This window comes from Castor canadensis, chromosome 15 (assembly GCF_047511655.1).
Source record: "Castor canadensis chromosome 15, mCasCan1.hap1v2, whole genome shotgun sequence".
NCBI classification, from domain to species: Eukaryota; Metazoa; Chordata; class Mammalia; order Rodentia; family Castoridae; genus Castor; species Castor canadensis.
The window spans coordinates 60022416-60042888 of record NC_133400.1 but is presented as its reverse complement, the minus strand read 5'-3'; the positions used below and the strand labels follow the sequence as shown (position 1 = coordinate 60042888).

Here is a 20473-nt window from a genome sequence, read left to right as displayed (position 1 = left end):
CTTTAGTTTTAACTTTTCTCTGTCTTCTTTGGGTCCTCTTAAGAGAGAATATTGCACATGTTAAGATAGCATGTTAGAAAGAGATAGTGCAGAGAGAAGGCTGAGGGAGACAGTGAAGAAGTAGACAGGTATGAAGAGAAGAAAAGAGATGGAGGGAAGAGAGATGTAGGAACAGGTGGAAAGAGAGAGTAGATGAATGAGAGTCAGATGTGTGCCCAGAACAAGACATAAAACCAAAAGCCAGACATGAACCCATCAACAGAGACTGACCTGGAGTCCCACACACATAGATATATGGTCCCAGAGAGACAAGACTCACAAAGACACATGCGGATCACCCACAGGCACACAGGTAGCTGACAGAGCAAAAACAGAAAATAAATATATCTAAGTGTGTTCTAATCAGACAAATAAGCTTGAAATCAGCAGGAGTGAAAGAGATAGCTTCAGAGTTAACTGGAAACACAGGAACAGCAGTTGGCTGCCACAGCAACAGTGGCTGTTAAAAATAGGGATGCTGATGCTGGCTGTTAGGGCTGGGTCTTGCCTGGTGGCTCTATCTTGAACTAGATCACACTCTTGATTCAGTCTCATTGACACTAACAAATGGAAATAATCACTTATTTGTATGCAGGGGGCAATAGTAACTAAAAAAAAAAAGAAAAGAGAAAAAAAGAAAAGGAACTGGTCTGATAGCAAATTAACATGCTTCCTTTGTCAGTTTCATATTGTCTTGCAGATCAGACCCAGATGTGGAAATGTGGCTACCTAAAATTGAAATTAAAAGTTTGAGATTTTGACCATGTCAAATATTTGTCTAAAGACAGGAAATAGACGTAGTCATGTTTTCTGAGATGAACCTTGGGATTGCCAGCTAATCACAGTTGGCTTCAAAATCAAGCTTGACTTTTTGCCATGAAGTTCCTAAATCTATCAAGGAACAACCTAGTTACATCATTTGGACCCTATGCATGACATTGTCTAGACCTAAATGGACAGACCATCCTTTGGGGGTGATTTCTTTTTTTTTTTTTTTTCATTTTTCTTTTATTATTCATATGTGCATACAAGGCTTGGTTCATTTCTCCCCCCTGCCCCCACCCCCTCCCTTACCACCCACTCCGCCCCCTCCCTCTTCCCCCCCCCCCTCAATACCCAGCAGAAACTATTTTGCCCTTATCTCTAATTTTGTTGTAGAGAGAGTATAAGCAATAATAGGAAGGAACAAGGGTTTTTGCTGGTTGAGATAAGGATAGCTATACAGGGCATTGACTCACATTGATTTCCTGTGCATGGGTGTTACCTTCTAGGTTAATTCTTCTTGATCTAACCTTTTCTCTAGTTCCTGGTCCCCTTTTCCTATTGGCCTCAGTTGCTTTTAGGTATCTGCTTTAGTTTCTCTGTGTTAAGGGCAACAAATGCTAGCTAGTTTTTTAGATGTCTTACCTATCCTCACACCTCCCTTGTGTGCTCTCGCTTTTATCATGTGCTCATAGTCCAATCCCCTTGTTGTGTTTGCCCTTGATCTAATGTCCACATATGAGGGAGAACATACGATTTTTGGTCTTTTGGGCCAGGCTAACCTCACTCAGAATGATGTTCTCCAATTCCATCCATTTACCAGCGAATGATAACATTTCGTTCTTCTTCATGGCTGCATAAAATTCCATTGTGTATAGATACCACATTTTCTTAATCCATTCGTCAGTGCTGGGGCATCTTGGCTGTTTCCATAACTTGGCTATTGTGAATAGTGCCGCGATAAACATGGATGTGCAGGTGCCTCTGGAGTAACAGTCTTTTGGGTATATCCCCAAGAGTGGTATTGCTGGATCAAATGGTAGATCGATGACCAGCTTTTTAAGTAGCCTCCAAATTTTTTTCCAGAGTGGTTGTATTAGTCTACATTCCCACCAACAGTGTAAGAGGGTTCCTTTTTCCCCGCATCCTCGCCAACACCTGTTGGTGGTGGTGTTGCTGATGATGGCTATTCTAACAGGGGTGAGGTGGAATCTTAGCGTGGTTTTAATTTGCATTTCCTTTATTGCTAGAGATGGTGAGCATTTTTTCATGTGTTTTCTGGCCATTTGAATTTCTTCTTTTGAGAAAGTTCTGTTTAGTTCACGTGCCCATTTCCTTATTGGTTCATTAGTTTTGGGAGAATTTAGTTTTTTAAGTTCCCTGTATATTCTGGTTATCAGTCCTTTGTCTGATGTATAGTTGGCAAATATTTTCTCCCGCTCTGTGGGTGTTCTCTTCAGTTTAGAGACCATTTCTTTTGATGAACAGAAGCTTTTTAGTTTTATGAGGTCCCATTTATCTATGCTATCTCTCAGTTGCTGTGCTGCTGGAGTTTCATTGAGAAAGTTCTTACCTATACCTACTAACTCCAGAGTATTTCCTACTCTTTCTTGTATCAACTTAAGAGTTTGGGGTCTGATATTAAGATCCTTGATCCATTTTGAGTTAATCTTGGTATAGGGTGATATACATGGATCTACTTTCAGTTTTTTGCAGACTGCTCACCAGTTTTCCCAGCAGTTTTTGTTGAAGAGGCTGCTATTTCTCCATCGTATATTTTTAGCTCCTTTGTCAAAGATAAGTTGGTTATAGTTGTGTGGCTTCATATCTGCATCCTCTATTCTGTTCCACTGGTCTTCATGTCTGTTTTTGTGCCAGTACCATGCTGTTTTTATTGTTATTGCTTTGTAATATAGTTTGAAGTCAGGTATTGTGATACCTCCAGCATTGTTCTTTTGACTGAGTATTGCCTCGGCTATTCGTGGCCTCTTGTGTTTCCATATAAATTTCACAGTAGATTTTTCAATCTCTTTAATGAATGTCATTGGAATTTTGATGGGAATTGCATTAAACATGTAGATTACTTTTGGGAGTATCGACATTTTTACTATGCTGATTCTACCAATCCATGAGCATGGGAGATCTCTCCACTTTCTATAGTCTTCCTCAATCTCTTTTTTCAGAAGTGTATAGTTTTCCTTGTAGAGGTCTTTCACATCTTTTGTTAGGTTTACACCTAGGCATTTGATTTTTTTTTGAGACTATTGTAAATGGAATTGTTTTCATACATTCTTTTTCCGTTTGCTCATTGTTAGTGTATAGAAATGCTAATGATTTTTCTATGTTGATTTTATATCCTGCTACCTTGCTATAGCTATTGATGATGTCTAGAAGCTTCTGAGTAGAGTTTTTTGGGTCTTTAAGGTATATTATCATGTCGTCTGCAAACAGGGATATTTTGACAGTTTCTTTACCTATTTGTATTCCTTTTATTCCTTCTTCTTGCCTAATTGCTCTGGCTAGGAATTCCAGTACTATGTTGAATAGGAGTGGAGATAGTGGGCATCCTTGTCTGGTTCCTGATTTTAGAGGGAATGGTTTCAGTTTTTCTCTGTTAAGTGTAATGCTGGCTGTAGGTTTGTCATATATAGCTTTTATAATGTTGAGGAACTTTCCTTCTATTCCTAGTTTTCTTAGAGCTTTTATTATGAAATGATGTTGGATCTTATCAAAGGCTTTTTCTGCATCTATTGAGATGATCAAGTGGTTTTTGTCTTTGCTTCTCTTAATGTGGTTTATTACGTTTATTGATTTTCGTATGTTGAACCACCCCTGCATCCCTGGGATGAAGCCTACTTGCTTGTGGTGAATAATCTTTTTGATGTGTTGCTGAATTCGGTTTGCCATTATTTTGTTGAGGATTTTTGCATCAGTGTTCATTAAGGAGATTGGCCTATAGTTCTCCTTTTTGGAGGTGTCTTTGCCTGGTTTTGGGATAAGTGTAATACTGGCTTCATAAAATGTGTTTGGCAGTTTTCCTTCCCTTTCTATTTCATGGAACAGTTTAAGGAGGGTTGTTATCAGTTCTTCTTTAAAGGTCTGATAGAATTCAGCAGAGAATCCATCAGGTCCTGGAGTTTTCTTTTTGGGGAGACTCTTGATTGCTGCTTCAATTTCATTTTGTGTTATAGGTCTATTCAGGTGATTAATTTCCTCTTGGTTCAGTTTTGGATGATCATATGTATCTAGAAATCTGTCCATTTCTTTTAGATTTTCAAATTTATTTGAATATAGGTTCTCAAAGTAGTCTCTGATGATTTCCTGGACTTCCATGGTGTTTGTTGTTATCTCCCCTTTTGCATTCCTAATTCTACTAATTTGGTTTTTTTCTCTCTTCATTTTAGTCAGGTTTGCCAGGGGTCTATTGATCTTGTTTATTTTTTCAAAGAACCAACTTTTTGTTTCATTAATTCTTTGTATGGTTTTTTTGGTTTCTATTTCATTGATTTCAACTCTTGTTTTTATTATTTCTCTCCTTCTATTTGTTTTGGGATTTGCTTGTTCTTGTTTTTCTAGGAGTTTGAGATGTATTATTAGGTCATTGATTTGGGATCTTTCAATCTTTTTAATATATGCACTCATGGCTATAAACTTTCCTCTCAAGACTGCCTTAGCTGTGTCCCATAGGTTCCGGTAGCTTGTATTTTCATTTTCATTGACTTCCAGGAACTTTTTAATTTCCTCTTTTATTGCATCGATGATCCATTCTTCATTAAGTAATGAGTTATTTAGTTTCCAGCTGTTTGCATGTTTTTTGTCTTTACTTTTGTTGTTGAGTTCTACTTTTACTGCATTGTGGTCAGATAATATGCACGGTATTATTTCTATTTTCTTATATTTGCTGAGGCTTGCTTTGTGCCCTAGGATATGATCTATTTTGGAGAAGGTTCCATGGGCTGCTGAGAAGAATGTATACTGTGTAGAAGTTGGATGAAATGTTCTGTAGACATCTACTAGGTCCACTTGATCTATTGCTTATTTTAGATCTTGGATTTCTTTATTGATTTTTCGTTTGGATGACCTATCTATTGATGATAATGGGGTGTTAAAGTCTCCCACAACCACTGTGTTGGCATTTATATATGCTTTTAGGTCTTTCAGGGTATGTTTGATGAAATTGGGTGCGTTGACATTGGGTGCGTACAGATTGATGATTATTATTTCCTTATGGTCTATTTCCCCTTTTATTAGTATGGAATGTCCTTCTTTATCTCGTTTGATCAATGTAGGTTTGAAGTCTACTTTGTCAGAGATAAGTATTGCTACTCCTGCTTGTTTTCGGGGGCCATTGGCTTGGTAAATCTTCTTCCAGCCTTTCATCCTAAGCATATGCTTATTTCTGTCGGTGAGATGAGTCTCCTGTAAGCAACAAATTGTTGGATCTTCTTTTTTAATCCATTTTGTCAAACGGTGTCTTTTGATGGGTGAATTAAGTCCATTAACATTAAGCGTTAGTACTGATAGGTATGTGGTGATTCCTGCCATTTAGTTGTCTTAGTTGTTTGAAGGTTTGATTGTGTGTACCTAAGTTGAGGTTACTCTCTACTGTCTTGCTTTTTCTTATCCTGTGGTTTGGTGCTGCCTGCCTTTTCATGGTTAAGTTGGGTGTCACTTTCTGTGTGCAGGATCCCTTGCAGAATCTTTTGTAATGGTGGCTTTGTGGTCACATATTGTTTTAGTTTCTGCTTATCATGGAAGACTTTTATTGCTCCATCTATTTTGAATGGGGGTGATTTCTTGAAACAATAACCAACTTGGAGGCCAGCAGTGCAGAAGAAGGTAGAAGGTGGGACATTCTGGTTTTGTGCACATGGTCTTTTGAGTGTCTTCTGTCCAATCTGCTGTAGGTCCTGCTGCACTTTTCTGTTTTCCTGACCATGATAGGTAGTGACTCCCAGTTTTCCCTGCCTTTATTTTATTACCTGGATCATATATAAAGCTGTAAGTAAACCTGGTATTGGTTTAAAAGCTGAAATGAGCAATTGTGGATCACTGTTGTTGTGACATATGTGGAAAAGGCAGAAGGAAATTAGGTTGCCTAGCATAGAAGACTACTGTTTAATTACGTTGATTAGCAAGCATGGTGTTTACTTTCAGTTTTGCATAAAGGGATCCTGTCATACCTTGAGCTCAGCTGAAACATGGACTGAAGCACTGTGACCAAATGTTCAATACTCATCATCACCTCAAAGCCTGGCAGTAGACCTTTAGAACAGCCTTCTTATAGTACTTCAGTTTGACTGTGTGTCAAATAGGTATCATCGTAAAGAAGCAGAGTAGGTCAAGTATTACGTTGAATTCAATTTGAAGGATTCAGTGACGTTCCTGAAAGTTGCTTTTTTTTCTCTATTGCTTCTCAGAGGCTGGTTTTTGAATTATCTTACTTTTTAAGAGGTAGGAAAATCTATTTCAGGAATAAGAAACCCTGACATATATGGATTGACAGTTTTATTTTTGTAGCACTGAGCTAGGTGCTGTAGTATAGGTCACTTGCCCCCCTCCCACACACATGCTGAAGATGAACCCAGGGCCTTGTCCATGTTAGGTAAGCTCTCTACCACTGAGCTACATCCGCAGCTCTTGGTTTTATTAAGACAGATCTTGCTATGTAGCCCAGGCTGGGCTTGAAGTAGTGATCTTTCTGGCTCTGCCTCCCAAGTTCTGCCTGGCTAGCATAATGCTTTTTAATAGCACCATTTATGGGGCACTCATTACATAGCAGGCATCTTCTATTATAATGTCATTATATATATTATAAATATTACATATATAAATAAAGTTTATGTATATAATATAAACTTTATATATATATATATATATCACAGCAGCCTTTGAAGTCAGATGTTATTAGTTCATCAGATCCTAATCTTGAAATCTTGAAGCTCCCCTCTGAATTCTATGTGACTTAATCTGAGTAGCTCATCTGGGTAGAGGTGATACCTAGGCCTGCAACTATCTGGAAACCACCTGTAACACAGATAGTGCAACTATCTGGAAACCACCTGTAACACAGTCTATGTGACTTAATCTGAGTAGCTCATCTGGGTAGAGGTGATACCTAGGCCTGCAACTATCTGGAAACCACCTGTAACACAGTGGACCAAAAGGCCAAGTCCCTGTCCTTGTCTTAGTATCATACTTGGTGAGCATCTTTCATAGGGAAAGTTTAATAAAAAATCCTGCTGCTTGGTTTCCCAATAGAAGGAAAAGAAGGTCTTTTCCCCTTGCAGTTCTATAGAAAGCAGGAGAATGAAGACACACAGTGGCAGCCACAGGAGGAAGAGGGCTACTTTCTCGGGGGTCCCTCTGAGCTGATCATGTAGTTATGAGTTCCTATAGCAAGAGGACATTGCTGGTAAGGAGTCTTATCTCAGTGGCTACCTGTGAGTCTCCACTAACTTCAGGAGAAGGACCCAACAGCCATAGGCAGGAGAGGAGTTCTCCTGAGAGATTCTCCCAGGGCACCTCCTAGAAATGCTGGCATGGACTAGAGAAATAGTCCACTACCCAGATAATCTGTTTTTATAGGTTGTTTTAAAATACGTTTTTTAAATTGCAGAGGTTTAAAAAGCAAACCATCAAAAGCACAAGAGTACTTTGAAACACAGAGTAGCAGAGCAGAACAAAACAAAACCCCTCAATTGCTAAGGTAACCAAATGCCGATGTATATTCTTTTGCATGTATTTTTCTGTGCCTACGCATATGCTCAGAGTGCTATCATACTGCTTTCCTTACCTAAGGACACATGGTGTATCTATTTCCATGTCAAGAAAGTATTCTTCATGGTGAGATAGCATTTCACCATCTAGATCTACTGTTACAGATCTCAAAAAAATTTAATAGCACATCTATTATTACTTTTTTAAAAATCCAAGATCCTAGTTGAGCAGGAAATCCCTTCACAGACAGCCACTTTCACCAGACATTTTGGCCTAGCTTTTCATAGTTTAGCAATGCTGGAAAAATTGTGCCTTTCTTGTCCTTTCTCTTTCCATTAAAACCCCTCAAAGCCTTTAACTGTGAATCCCTGGTGTGACTTTGATAGAAGGTACATAGTATCAGAAGGACCAGTCAGTTGAAGTGGCATGTGTTTTAGACTCCGTATGTGTTTCCTTTACTCAAATTCTGCTTAGAGGTTGGGAACTAAAGGCCAGGAGGCAAGTGCAGACATTGTCTCACATCCAGGTCTTTGCATGGATAAGAGATTATGTGTTGTCTTCAGTATCTTTATGACAATTCTTGTTTTCTTTTCTCTTTGACTTGATAAACTATTCAAGTTAAAGATAGGCACAATCTGTTTTTATTGGAGTTGATTAGATTTCTTTGCAAATTTATTGAAATAATTTAACCCCAAATAGTTTTTACTCTGATGCCATAAGCAAATTTGAAGACTGTGCTGACTTTCCAGAGGCTTTCATCTTCTTTCTTTTCTCCCCTAACTTGATTCTTCTGGTCTGTTCAGCCATTCTTTTCCTCTGTCATCAGGTTATTGTTGTTTAATTTAAACTGGAAAAACTCTTAGTATGGTAGGATTCTAAGTTATTTAATCAAACTGACAAGTCTCTGACCCTTTGAGATTATTCTAAGGCAGGGATTGCAGAAGCAAATGCCTCTTGGGTTGGGAAGGCAGGAAAGGAAGAAAGGCCACTGAGCATTAGGAAGGGAGAGAACTGGAGCCTGGGCAGGTGACGTCAAAAGTCCCCTCTGAAGGGGCCAGGTGCTGTCAAATACCTAATCTCTCCAAAGAAGTTGGAAATAGGGTTGTTTTTCTTTGTGATATGTGTTTGAAATCTCTTGATTTTTTTATATGTTGGCCTAATTAAAAAACATGAATGGATCAACAGAACACATGCACAGACCAGGTTAGGCCCTCAAATGGTTGATAGGCAGTGTTTATCTTTCATATGCTACCTTTCAAAATAATTGTTAACTAAGCAGAGCACGGTGGGGGGATGCCCTGTGTTAATCACTTTTGACAAGGAAATTACACTTACTGAGCTGTGGGGTTTATGTAAACTTGTTGCAGTGCGTAGCCGTCTTTGAGTTCATGTGATATCTTTGCTCCATTTCGTAGTCTCTTGGGTGCACAGCAGACTTTAAAAAAGGAAAATGGAGTTTTTTAGGCTAATGATCTCCAGGCAAGCATCTAATTTTTGTGTATCGCTTTTTCAGAGTTCTAAATAGCAATGTTCTCAATTGAATCAAAAGAATTATTAACATCATAACTATAGATTTCTACAAATCTTGAAAGTATTAGCAATTTAAGGTTGAAAAAAATTGAAAATTAATCTTAGCTTTCGCTAATTATCAATGATTATTCATATAATATTTTTTCTTTCTTTAAAGATTTGAACATGGAATTCAATCCTTCAGACCATCCTCGGGCCAGCACAATATTCCTCAGTAAATCCCAGACAGACGGTAGGTTACTAATTTATTTGTTTCTTTAAAAACAAAAAAAGCCTGACATTGATAGCTCAAGTATGGACTTTCCCACTAGATTTGGTTTTCAATGTAAAATTGAATGTCCTTTAATGACCCTAGAGTATATTGCTTAATGGTGATTCCCTTTGGGGTTTTTGTTTGTTTGTTTTTCTTTTGTACTGAGTTATAATTTTAGAATTTCTCACTGGGGGCAGCTGTCTCATTTTGGCAGTTAGCTGGATTATCTCTTTGTCTGTCCTATAGCAGGAGTTTCTACTCTAAGAGCCAGAAATTTCTCTTTAAGAATTGGTATTTGCATAAATTCTCAAAAGGTCAGACATGTTTGTTAGTTAAGTAAAAGAAAACAAAAATACAAACCGTAAGTGAAAGCACTATTAACTATCACTTGAGAGCTGAATTGAAACTACGCTAGATGTAGATGTTTTCTTTTTTGACAACTTTTTCTTAACTTGCTTATTCATAAGGATCCTAGGATCCTGTGTCTTGTCCCAGAAGTGTGTGAGGTTTCTCCTAGGGGATTTTCTCTTCCTTTTAGCCCCTGGCTTATCTCATTGTTCCCGGATTCCTAGCTACACAGGAAAGACAAAGCTTGTACAATATAGTGAACACAAATCTTCACATACTATACCTGTAGAAAAGTATAACATATGGTGGCATTGTGACCAGGATATTATTTTATGATTCTATCCTTGGAGCAGAGTCTAAGCTTTAATTTAGAAAAGATCCAAAAGTAACTAGAAAACAGATAAATATGTTTAAGACAGTAAATTCATATGTACGAATTGGTAACTAATAATGATTAGGCAACAGTTTGGTGATGTTTAAGCCATCCACTGACTTGATTTGAAAGCCTTTGGCACATTTCTGAAAAAGAAATGTTTCTAAGAGTACAAGTAAATCGGTGTAGGCATCAAATACTTGTGAAGTTAAGTTTTGAATATATTAGATACCAAAACCAAACCAACCAAACAAAAAAAAACTCTACTATCTCTCCTTGGTGAAAGGAGTAGGATATTGCAAGGAAAGGAGAATGATAGTGAGGATGAGATGAGGACAATGAAAAATGAGGGTCCAAACAATTTTGTACAGACACTTAAGGATAGTTCTGTGAAAACAAGCTATGAGACTAGCTGGCTTTAAGGTTTGGTTCAGTATATAGACCGATATCAATCAGAAAATGTTCTCACAAGATTCATATGAAATTATATGGGAACCTCTGGGTGAATGACACATACCTTGGTTGTCATGAAGAAAGGAAATGACCAAACAGAAGGATTGCACCAGAAATAGCTTAGGGACATTCTCCTTCCCCTTTGCTCTGAATCTTATTCCCTTCCTCTTGGGCAACATCAGGCCATGGGTTACTCTCCCCCTTGTTTTCTGCTTCAACTTCTCCTTAAACGCTGGGTTTTTCAATTCAACATGTAAACATACTTGAGTTTCACAGATTATAAACAAAAGGAAAAAGAACCAGATCTCTCTGTCTGGGTCTTCTCTGTTTCTATGTTTAGTGACAGCTTCTACACACACCTGCTTCTTCTCTTTCTGTTAGTCTCCTGGCATTCTGTGGAGTGTGAGGAGTAAAGTTACCTGAGGACAATCCCCTCCTGAAATCCACGCCCATTCCTGTGGCACTTGCTGCTCCTGACTCCTCCATGCTTCTGAAAACAGCTTCTCTTTTGGCTTCCTATCTTTAAATGGGCCAGTTTGCTGAGAACAAGTCCATCTAATGAACAGTTGTTTACCCATAATTAAAAGAAATAGGTTTTTAAAATAGATAATTTTGGCAACTTTAATGAATTACTTTTTAGTAAAATGGTTATCTGTGAATGGCTTTTGTCAAATTGGCCCGCAAATTTCTCCCTTTCTGTAAGTTCCTTCTAGATGGCTCAGTGTGCTGCTTCTCTGTTAATTAACCCCTTTGATTTTAGTGTTTTTCAGGGTTCGGTCCTTCACCATGATGTCTTTTTGATCTGTGCACAGCTCCTCCTGGCTTTTGTGTCAACTATAATGTCTAACTACATTTTTCTATGTAGTGTTCAAAGCTCACGTATCCAGCTGCCTGCTGGACATCTTTACAAAGAAACTTATAGGTTTCTCTAACTCAGAATGCCCCCAATAAAGCTTAAGAACTGTAGTTAGCTTCCTGCCCTTTCTTACCCTGCCCAGGTCTCTAGGTCAGAAAAGGCTTTGAATTTTCCCAGCCTCTCCCCTTCTCATTTCTTACATGCATATACTGGTGGCGGAGCTGTCTTTGCACCGCACACAATTCTTTTCAGACATCATGTGGGCAGCATTTACACTGTGGAAATTGGTGAACACTGCAAATCACACAATCATTTTTTTTATTATTATTTTATTATTCATATATGCATACAAGGCTTGGGTCATTTCTCCCCCCTGCCCCTACCCCCTCCATTACCACCCACTCCGCCCCCTCTCTCTCCCCCCTACCCCCTCAATACCTAGCAGAAACTATTTTGCCCTTATCTCTAATTTTGTTGTAGAGAGAGTATAAGCCATAATAGGAAGGAACAAGGGTTTTTGCTGGTTGAGATAAGGATAGCTATACAGGGAGTTGACTCACATTGCTTTCCTGTGCATGTGTGTTACCTCCTAGGTTAATTCTTCTTGATCTAACCTTTTCTCTAGTTCCTGGTCCCCTTTTCCTATTGGCCTCAGTTGCTTTTAGGTATCTGCTTTAGTTTCTCTGCGTTAAGGGCAACAAATACTAGCTAATTTTTTAGGTGTCTTACCTATCCTCACCCCTCCCTTGTGTGCTCTCGCTTTTATCATGTGCTCAAAGTCCAATCCCCTTGTTGTGTTTGCGCTTGATCTAATGTCCACATATGAGGGAGAACATACGATTTTTGGTCTTTTGGGCCAGACTAACCTCACTCAGAATGATGTTCTCCAATTCCATCCATTTACCAGCGAATGATAACATTTCGTTCTTCTTCATGGCTGCATAAAATTCCATTGTGTATAGATACCACATTTTCTTAATCCATTCTTCAGTAGTGGGACATCTTGGCTGTTTCCATAACTTGGCTGTTGTGAATAGTGCCGCAATAAACATGGGTGTGCAGGTGCCTCTGGAGTAACCTGTGTCACAGTCTTCCCCAAGAGTGGTATTGCTGGATCAAATGGTAGATCCATGTCTAGCTTTTTAAGTAGCCTCCAAATTTTTTTCCAGAGTGGTTGTATTAGTCTACATTCCCACCAACAGTGTAAGAGGGTTCCTTTTTCCCCGCATCCTCGCCAACACCTGTTGTTGGTGGTATTGCTAATGATGGCTATTCTAACAGGGGTGAGGTGGAATCTTACTGTTGTTTTAATTTGCATTTCCTTTATTGCTAGAGATGGTGAGCATTTTTCATGTGTTTTTTGGACATTTGAATTTCTTCTTTTGAGAAAGTTCTGTTTAGTTCACTTGCCCATTTCTTTATTGGTTCATTAGTTTTGGGAGAACTTAGTTTTTTAAGTTCCCTGTATATTCTGGTTATTAGTCCTTTGTCTGATGTATAGCTGGCAAATATTTTCTCCCACTCTGTGGGTGTTCTCTTCAGTTTAGAAACCACTTCTTTTGATGAACAGAAGCTTTTTAGTTTTATGAGGTCCCATTTATCTATGCTATCTCTCAGTTGCTGTGCTGCTGGGGTTTTGTTGAGAAAGTTCTTGCCTATACCTACTAACTCCAGAGTATTTCCTACTCTTTCCTATATCAACTTTAGAGTTTGTGGTCTGATATTAAGATCCTTGATCCATTTTGAGTTAATATTGGTATAGGGTGATATACATGGATCTAGTTTCAGTTTTTTACAGACTGCTAACCAGTTTTCCCAGCAGTTTTTGTTGAAGAGGCTGCTTTTTCTCCATCGTCTATTTTGAGCTCCTTTGTCAAAGACTAGTTGGTTATAGTTGTGTGGCTTCATATCTGGGTCCTCTGTTCTGTTCCACTGGTCTTCATGTCTGTTTTTGTGCCAGTACCATGTTGTTTTTATTGCTATTGCTTTGTAATATAGTTTGAAGTCAGGTATTGTGATACCTCCTGCATTGTTCTTTTGACTGAGTATTGCCTCGGCTATTCGTGGCCTCTTGTGTTTCCATATAAATTTCACTTTTTTTTTTTAATCTCTTTAATGAATGTCATTGGAATTTTGATGGGAATTGCATTAAACATGTAGATTACTTTTGGGAGTATCGACATTTTTACTATGTTGATTCTACCAATCCATGAGCATGGGAGATCTCTCCACTTTGTATAGTCTTCCTCAATCTCTTTCTTCAGAAGTTTATAGTTTTCCTTGTTGGGGGGGTGGTCTATCGATCTTGTTTATTTTTTCAAAGAACCAAGTTTGTGTTTCATTAATTCTTTGTATGGTTTTTTTGGTTTCTATTTCATTGATTTCAGCTGTTATTTTTATTATTTCTCTTCTTCTATTTGTTTTGGGACTTGCTTGTTCTTGTTTTTCTAGGAGTTTGAGATGTATCATTAGGTCATTGATTTGGGATCTTTCAGTCTTTTTAATATATGCACTCATGGCTATAAACTTTCCTCTCAGGACTGCCTTAGCTGTGTCCCATAGGTTCCGGTAGCTTGTGTTTTCATTTTCATTGACTTTCAGGAACTTTTTAATTTCCTCTTTTATTTCATCGATGATCCATTGTTCATTAAGTAATGAGTTATTTAGTTTCCAGCTGTTTGCATGTTTTTTGTCTTTACTTTTGTTGTTGAGTTCTACTTTTACTGCATTGTGATCAGATAGTATGCATGGTATAATTTCTATTTTCTTATATTTGCTGAGGCTTGCTTTGTGCCCTAGGATATGATCTATTTTGGAGAAGGTTCCATGGGCTGCTGAGAAGAATGTATATTGTGTAGAAGTTGGATGTTCTGTAGACATCAACTAGGTCCATTTGATCTATTGTATATTTTAGATCTTGGATTTCTTTATTGATTTTTCGTTTGGATGTCCTATCTATTGATGATAATGGGGTGTTAAAGTCTCCCACAACCTTTCAGGGTATGTTTTGATGAAATTCGGTGCATTGACATTGGGTGCATACAGGTTGATGATTATTATTTCCTTATGGTCTATTTCCCCTTTTATTAGTATGGAATGTCCTTCTTTATCTCGTTTGATCAATATAGGTTTGAAGTCTACTTTGTCAGAGATAAATATTGCTACTCCTGCCTGTTTCCAGTTGCCATTGGCTTGGTAAATCTTCTTCCAGCCTTTCATCCTAAGCCTATGCTTATTTCTTTCGGTGAGATGGGTCTCCTGCAAGCAACTAATTGTTGGATCTTCCTTTTTAATCCATTTCGTGAAGCGGTGCCTTTTGATGGGTGAATTAAGTCCGTTAACATTAAGTGTTAGTACTGATAGGTATATGGTGATTCCTGTCATTTAGTTGTCTTAGTTGTTTGAAGGTTTGATTGTGTGTACCTAAGTTGAGGTTACTCTCTACTGTCTTGCTTTTTCTTTTCCTATGGTTTGGTGCTTGCCTGTCTTTTCATGGTTAAGTTGGGTTTCAGTTTCTGTGTGCAGAATCCCTTGAAGAATCTTTTGTAGTGGTGGCTTTGTGGTCACATATTGTTTTAGTTTCTGCTTATCATGGAAGACTTTTATTGTTCCATCTATTTGAATGATAGTTTTGCTGGGTAGAGTATCCTGGGGTTGAAGTTATTTTTATTTAGTGCCTGGAAGATCTTACCCCACGCTCTTCTTGCTTTTAATGTTTCTGTTGAGAAGTCTGCTGTGATTTTGATGGGTTTACCTTTGTATGGTACTTGTTTTTTCTCTCTTACAGCCTTCAATATTCTTTCCCTAGTTTCTGAACTTGTTGTTTTAATGATGATATGTCATGGGGTAGTTCTATTTTGATCTGGTCTGTTTGGTGTCCTGGAGGCCTCTTGCATCTGTATGGGAGTATCTTTCTCTAGATTTGGGAAATTTTCCATTATTATTTTGTTCACAATCATTTTTTTTAAGATACCGTTAAACATTTACCAGCACACCCATTGTATTTAGGTAATCCAGTGTGTTGTTTTACCTCTTACATAACTCTTGATTCTGACTGCTCATGCCCACTCCCATTGCTGCCACCTTAAGTTTGGACTCAACTCACTTGGATTACTGATCCAAGTCCATAGACTGAACTCCTTGCCTTACCTTCTTTAGACCTACATCTGTGCTATGACTAAATGAGGGACTTTCTATAAATCAGATCTTATTATGTCACTTTCTTACATACACTTTTTCTTTTTAATGGTTCTCCAGGTACCTTAGACTTAAGTGGCAGACACCTTAGCATGAACAAAAGACCCCTCATGATCCAGCCTTCCCAACCCACTTTCTGTCTTTTCTTTGTACCTGTGCTTCAACCATGCCCAAACCCTTGCAGTTCCTCAGATATGCCTCTTGCTTTATATTCAATTCTGCCCTCACTTCCTCCTGAAAGTTTCCTTGACCCCTCAGGCTGGGTAAGTGGGCCTTTGGAGAGCTTCTGCGAGCTCCTGCAGTAGCCTACGAATGCTTTCTTTACAGACGATGTTATGGTTTTTAAAACTGTTGCTGTGTCTGGGTCACCTAAAGGGAAAAGAACCTGTGATACTGAGTTGTGGCATTCCCTGTGCTTCCCTGAGTGCCTGGTGAGTGTGCCAATCCACCTGGTTTAAAGAAGGAAAGATGATAAAGCCAGGTGGTGTTCTGTTTTTGGTTGTAAGCCTAAACCTCTTCATTTAGATAAACTTATATTTCTATTACGTTACTACACCTTTCTGAGAATACTAGAGCAGTTTACATCTGTGGCTCCTATCATTTTTGTTTTTAATTGGGAAGAATGTTGTAGCTAAGGCCATTGTTGGGGTGATACCAGTTATGTTAGGGCAGCTGTTGTTGGCACCACAGCCAATCTCTCTCCTCTGCAGCCTCCTCATCCTCTTTCCATCCCCAGTGTTTGGTGGTCTGTTGGACAGGCCCCTCCCCTGTCACCTTTTTATGAGTCTGTAGTTATACTATGGAAATTGGCAAACATGAGTCTGCATTAAGTCGTTAGTTTCTTGATTGTTATTATTCCTTTTCCCTCTGGGTATCAAAGAGTTTTAGGTTTGACGTGGAACCTCATTCTCACTGTTCAAAAGGAGAATGGAAATGCTAAAAGGCCACAGGATAATAGAATGCTTGCTAATTACATCCCTTCACTTGACTGAACTTAGTATTTTATCCAAAACCAGAGTGTGTGCTCTATCATTTCTTTGCATAAATGAGATGTCATCTCAGTCTTTCTTTTTAAGAGAGCCATTCAACCCAGAAGGGACCAAGGATTCCTTATAGGGTGGAAGAAATTGCCAGATTACAGTGAAACTAGCTCATTTATCATGCCTTGGCTTTTCATGATATGAATTTTTTTGCTTGTGGGGAAAAATTGCATGCAGTTCCTGGTGTCTTTTCCTTTTCTTCACTTGTTTTAATTAATTATTTTAAAAAATATGAGTGCTTACCCAAGTATTAGAAAAAAAAAAACAGCCAAGCTACATCCTTCTTTTAATTAATACGATTTTTAGAAGTTCTTTGCTTTGAAAAAGAAGCTGAAAAAAAAAATAAAACCATGTCTGAGTGTGAGGGGTAGGGAGAGGGAGAGAATGCAAGTGAGAGTGGGAGGGAGAACTGCGTGTTTCTCAAGGGTTCCTTGAAATACTTATGGAGTAAGAACTGTTGTCCTTTAAGTGGCTTGAAGCCAAAGCAGAAATGTAAAATTCAAAAATAAAATGCAAGCCATGTTTTTCTTTGTACATCTTTTCAGAAATACTAAAGTCAAAACCATGCTTTTTAGTCATCCTCTGTGTGGGGTCATGTTTTTGCTCCTGGGCAGTGTTGACCTTTTGCATGGGGAAAGGACCCACCTTCTGGTCTTCCTTTTATCTGGCATGTAGAAGCTGCTGTCCCCTGTTGGGGACTTCTTCCCTCCGAGTATTCCTATGGCCTTCCTATTCTCCCCTTACCCACTTTTCCCAACTCTCTTTATCACCTTCATGTGTGCTGGGGTCAAGACTGTCTTTTGCACAAACCTACAACCAGCATTATACTTAACGGAGAAAAATTAAAACCATTCCCTCTAAAATCAGGAACCAGACAAGGATACCCACTATCTCGACTCCTATTCAACATAGTACTGGAATTCCTAGCCAGAGCAATTAGGCAAGAAGAAGGAATAAAAGGAATACAAATAGGTAAAGAAACTGTCAAAATATCCCTATTTGCAGACGACATGATCCTATACCTTAAAGACCCAAAAAACTCTACTCAGAAGCTTCTAGACATCATCAATAGCTACAGCAAGGTAGCAGGATATAAAATCATTAGCATTTCTATACAGTAACAATGAGCAAACTGAAAAAGAATGTATGAAAACAATTCCATTTACAATAGCCTCAAAAAAAATCAAATACCTAGGTGTAAACCTAACAAAAGATGTGAATGACACTATAAACTTCTGAAGAAAGAGATTGAGGAAGACTATACAAAGTGGAGAGATCTCCCATGCTCATGGATTGGTAGAATCAACATAGTAAAACTGTCGATACTCCCAAAAGTAATCTACATGTTTAATGCAATTCCCATCAAAATTCCAATGACATTCATCAAAGAGATTGAAAAATCTACTGTGAAATTTATATGGAAACACAAGAGGCCACGAATAGCCGAGGCAATACTCAGTCAAAAGAACAATGCAGGAGGTATCACAATACCTGACTTCAAACTATATTACAAAGCAATAACAATAAAAACAGCATGGTACTGGCACAAAAACAGACATGAAGACCATTGGAACAGAATAGAAGATCCAGATATGAAGCCACACAACTATAAGCAACTTATCTTTGACAAAGGAGCTAAAAACATACCATGGAGAAATAGCAGCCTCTTCAACAAAAACTGCTGGGAAAACTGGTTAGCAGTCTGCAAAAAACTGAAAGTAGATCCATGTATATCACCCTATACCAAGATTAACTCAAAATGGATCAAGGATTTTAATATCAGACCCCAAACTCTTAAGTTGATACAAGAAAGAGTAGGAAATACTCTGGAGTTAGTAGGTATAGGTAAGAACTTTCTCAATGAAACCCCAGCAGCACAGCAACTAAGAGATAGCATAGATAAATGGGACCTCATAAAACTAAAAAGCTTCTGTTCATCAAAAGAAATGGTCTCTAAACTGAAGAGAACACCCACAGAGCGGGAGAAAATATTTGCCAACTATACATCAGACAAAGGACTGATAACCAGAATATACAGGGAACTTAAAAAACTAAATTCTCCCAAAACTAATGAACCAATAAGGAAATGGGCACGTGAACTAAACAGAACTTTCTCAAAGGAAGAAATTCAAATGGCCAGAAAACACATGAAAAAATGCTCACCATCTCTAGCAATAAAGGAAATGCAAATTAAAACCACGCTAAGATTCCACCTCACCCCTGTTAGAATAGCCATCATCAGCAACACCACCACCAACAGGTGTTGGCGAGGATGCGGGGAAAAAGGAACCCTCTTACACTGTTGGTGGGAATGTAGACTAATACAACCACTCTGGAAAAAAATTTGGAGGCTACTTAAAAAGCTGGTCATCGATCTACCATTTGATCCAGCAATACCACTCTTGGGGATATACCCAAAAGACTGTTACTCCAGAGGCACCTGCACATCCATGTTTATTGCGGCACTATTCACAATAGCCAAGTTATGGAAACAGCCAAGATGCCCCAGCACTGACGAATGGATTAAGAAAATGTGGTATCTATACACAATGGAATTTTATGCAGCCATGAAGAAGAACGAAATGTTATCATTCGCTGGTAAATGGATGGAATTGGAGAACATCATTCTGAGTGAGGTTAGCCTGGCCCAAAAGACCAAAAATCGTATGTTCTCCCTCATATGTGGACATTAGATCAAGGGCAAACACAACAAGGGGATTGGACTATGAGCACATGATAAAAGTGAGAGCACACAAGGGAGTGGTGAGGATAGGTAAGACACCTAAAAAACTAGCTAGCATTTGTTGCCCTTAACGCAGAGAAACTAAAGCAGATACCTTAAAGCTACTGAGGCCAATAGGAAAAGGGGAACAGGTACTAGAGAAAAGGTTAGATCAAAAAGAATTAACCTAGAAGGTAACACCCATGCACAGGAAATCAATGTGAGTCAATGCCCTGTATAGCTATCCTTATCTCAACCAGCAAAAACCCTTGTTCCTTCCTATTATTGCTTATACTCTCTCTACAACAAAATTAGAAATAAGGGCAAAATAGTTTCTGCTGGGTATTGAAAAGGGGGGCAGAGGGAGGGGGCCGAGTGGGTGGTAAGGGAGGGGGTGGGGGCAGGGGGAAGAAATGAACCAAGCCTTGTATGCACATATGAATAATAAAAGAAAAATGAGAAAAAAAATAATAAAAGACTGTCTTTTGCAGCTCCTGTTCTGTCACACACGTGTCTTCTTTGGGGCTTGTTAGGCTCCTAGAGAAGACTACAGTCAGATGTTGAAGCATCCAAAGGACCTAATGCTGTTACACCAGTGATTTCTGCTTTTGGTTTTTACTTTTTGTTTTTTTCCTTTGCTTACATTCCATGGAAAATATTTTTGAGAAACCAGGAACTCCCTCAAGCATTTTTATGTTCAGTTAAGATTTTTTCATCCTATCAAAGGATCTAATTTCTGGTAGTTTTATTTTAAAGTATAAATGTTTATAAACTGTCTTTTAAAAACGTTTCAAGTGAAATTATAACACCGTAGTCATTTTGTAGCTGTCATCAGTCATTTAAAAATGTATGAACATGCTGTTCTTTAGCAATTGCAAATTTCATATCATTCCATTTTTATCTTGAACTTGTATTTCCTTTCTGTTTTCTCCATAGAATTTTATCTTAAATGAAATACTTTTGATTTCTGATAGTCACTTATCATACTATCATACTTTTGTAAAAAGTGGACCTAAATTTAATTTAATTTTTTATTTCTAGTTCTTACAAGGCACAAAGTGTCAAAAATAAATTTTAATATTGAGGCATCATCATTAGTTGTCAGTTGATTAAAACACTACAAACATATTAAAATTTTAATAAGTAATTATTAAACCTAAACCTGAAATATTTTTGGAAA

General features: G+C 38.2%; 1 protein-coding gene across 1 annotated transcript in view; it reads left to right on the top strand.

Annotated features, from left to right (window-relative positions):
* The window catches only part of LOC109677180 (cyclin-Y-like), a 179040-nt gene that overhangs the window by 114863 nt on the left and 43704 nt on the right, over positions 1-20473 (top strand). The window contains exon 4 of the mRNA XM_074056307.1: positions 9209-9283. Within this exon, the coding sequence (XP_073912408.1) occupies positions 9209-9283 (75 nt within the window). The remainder of the gene's footprint in view (positions 1-9208; positions 9284-20473) is intronic.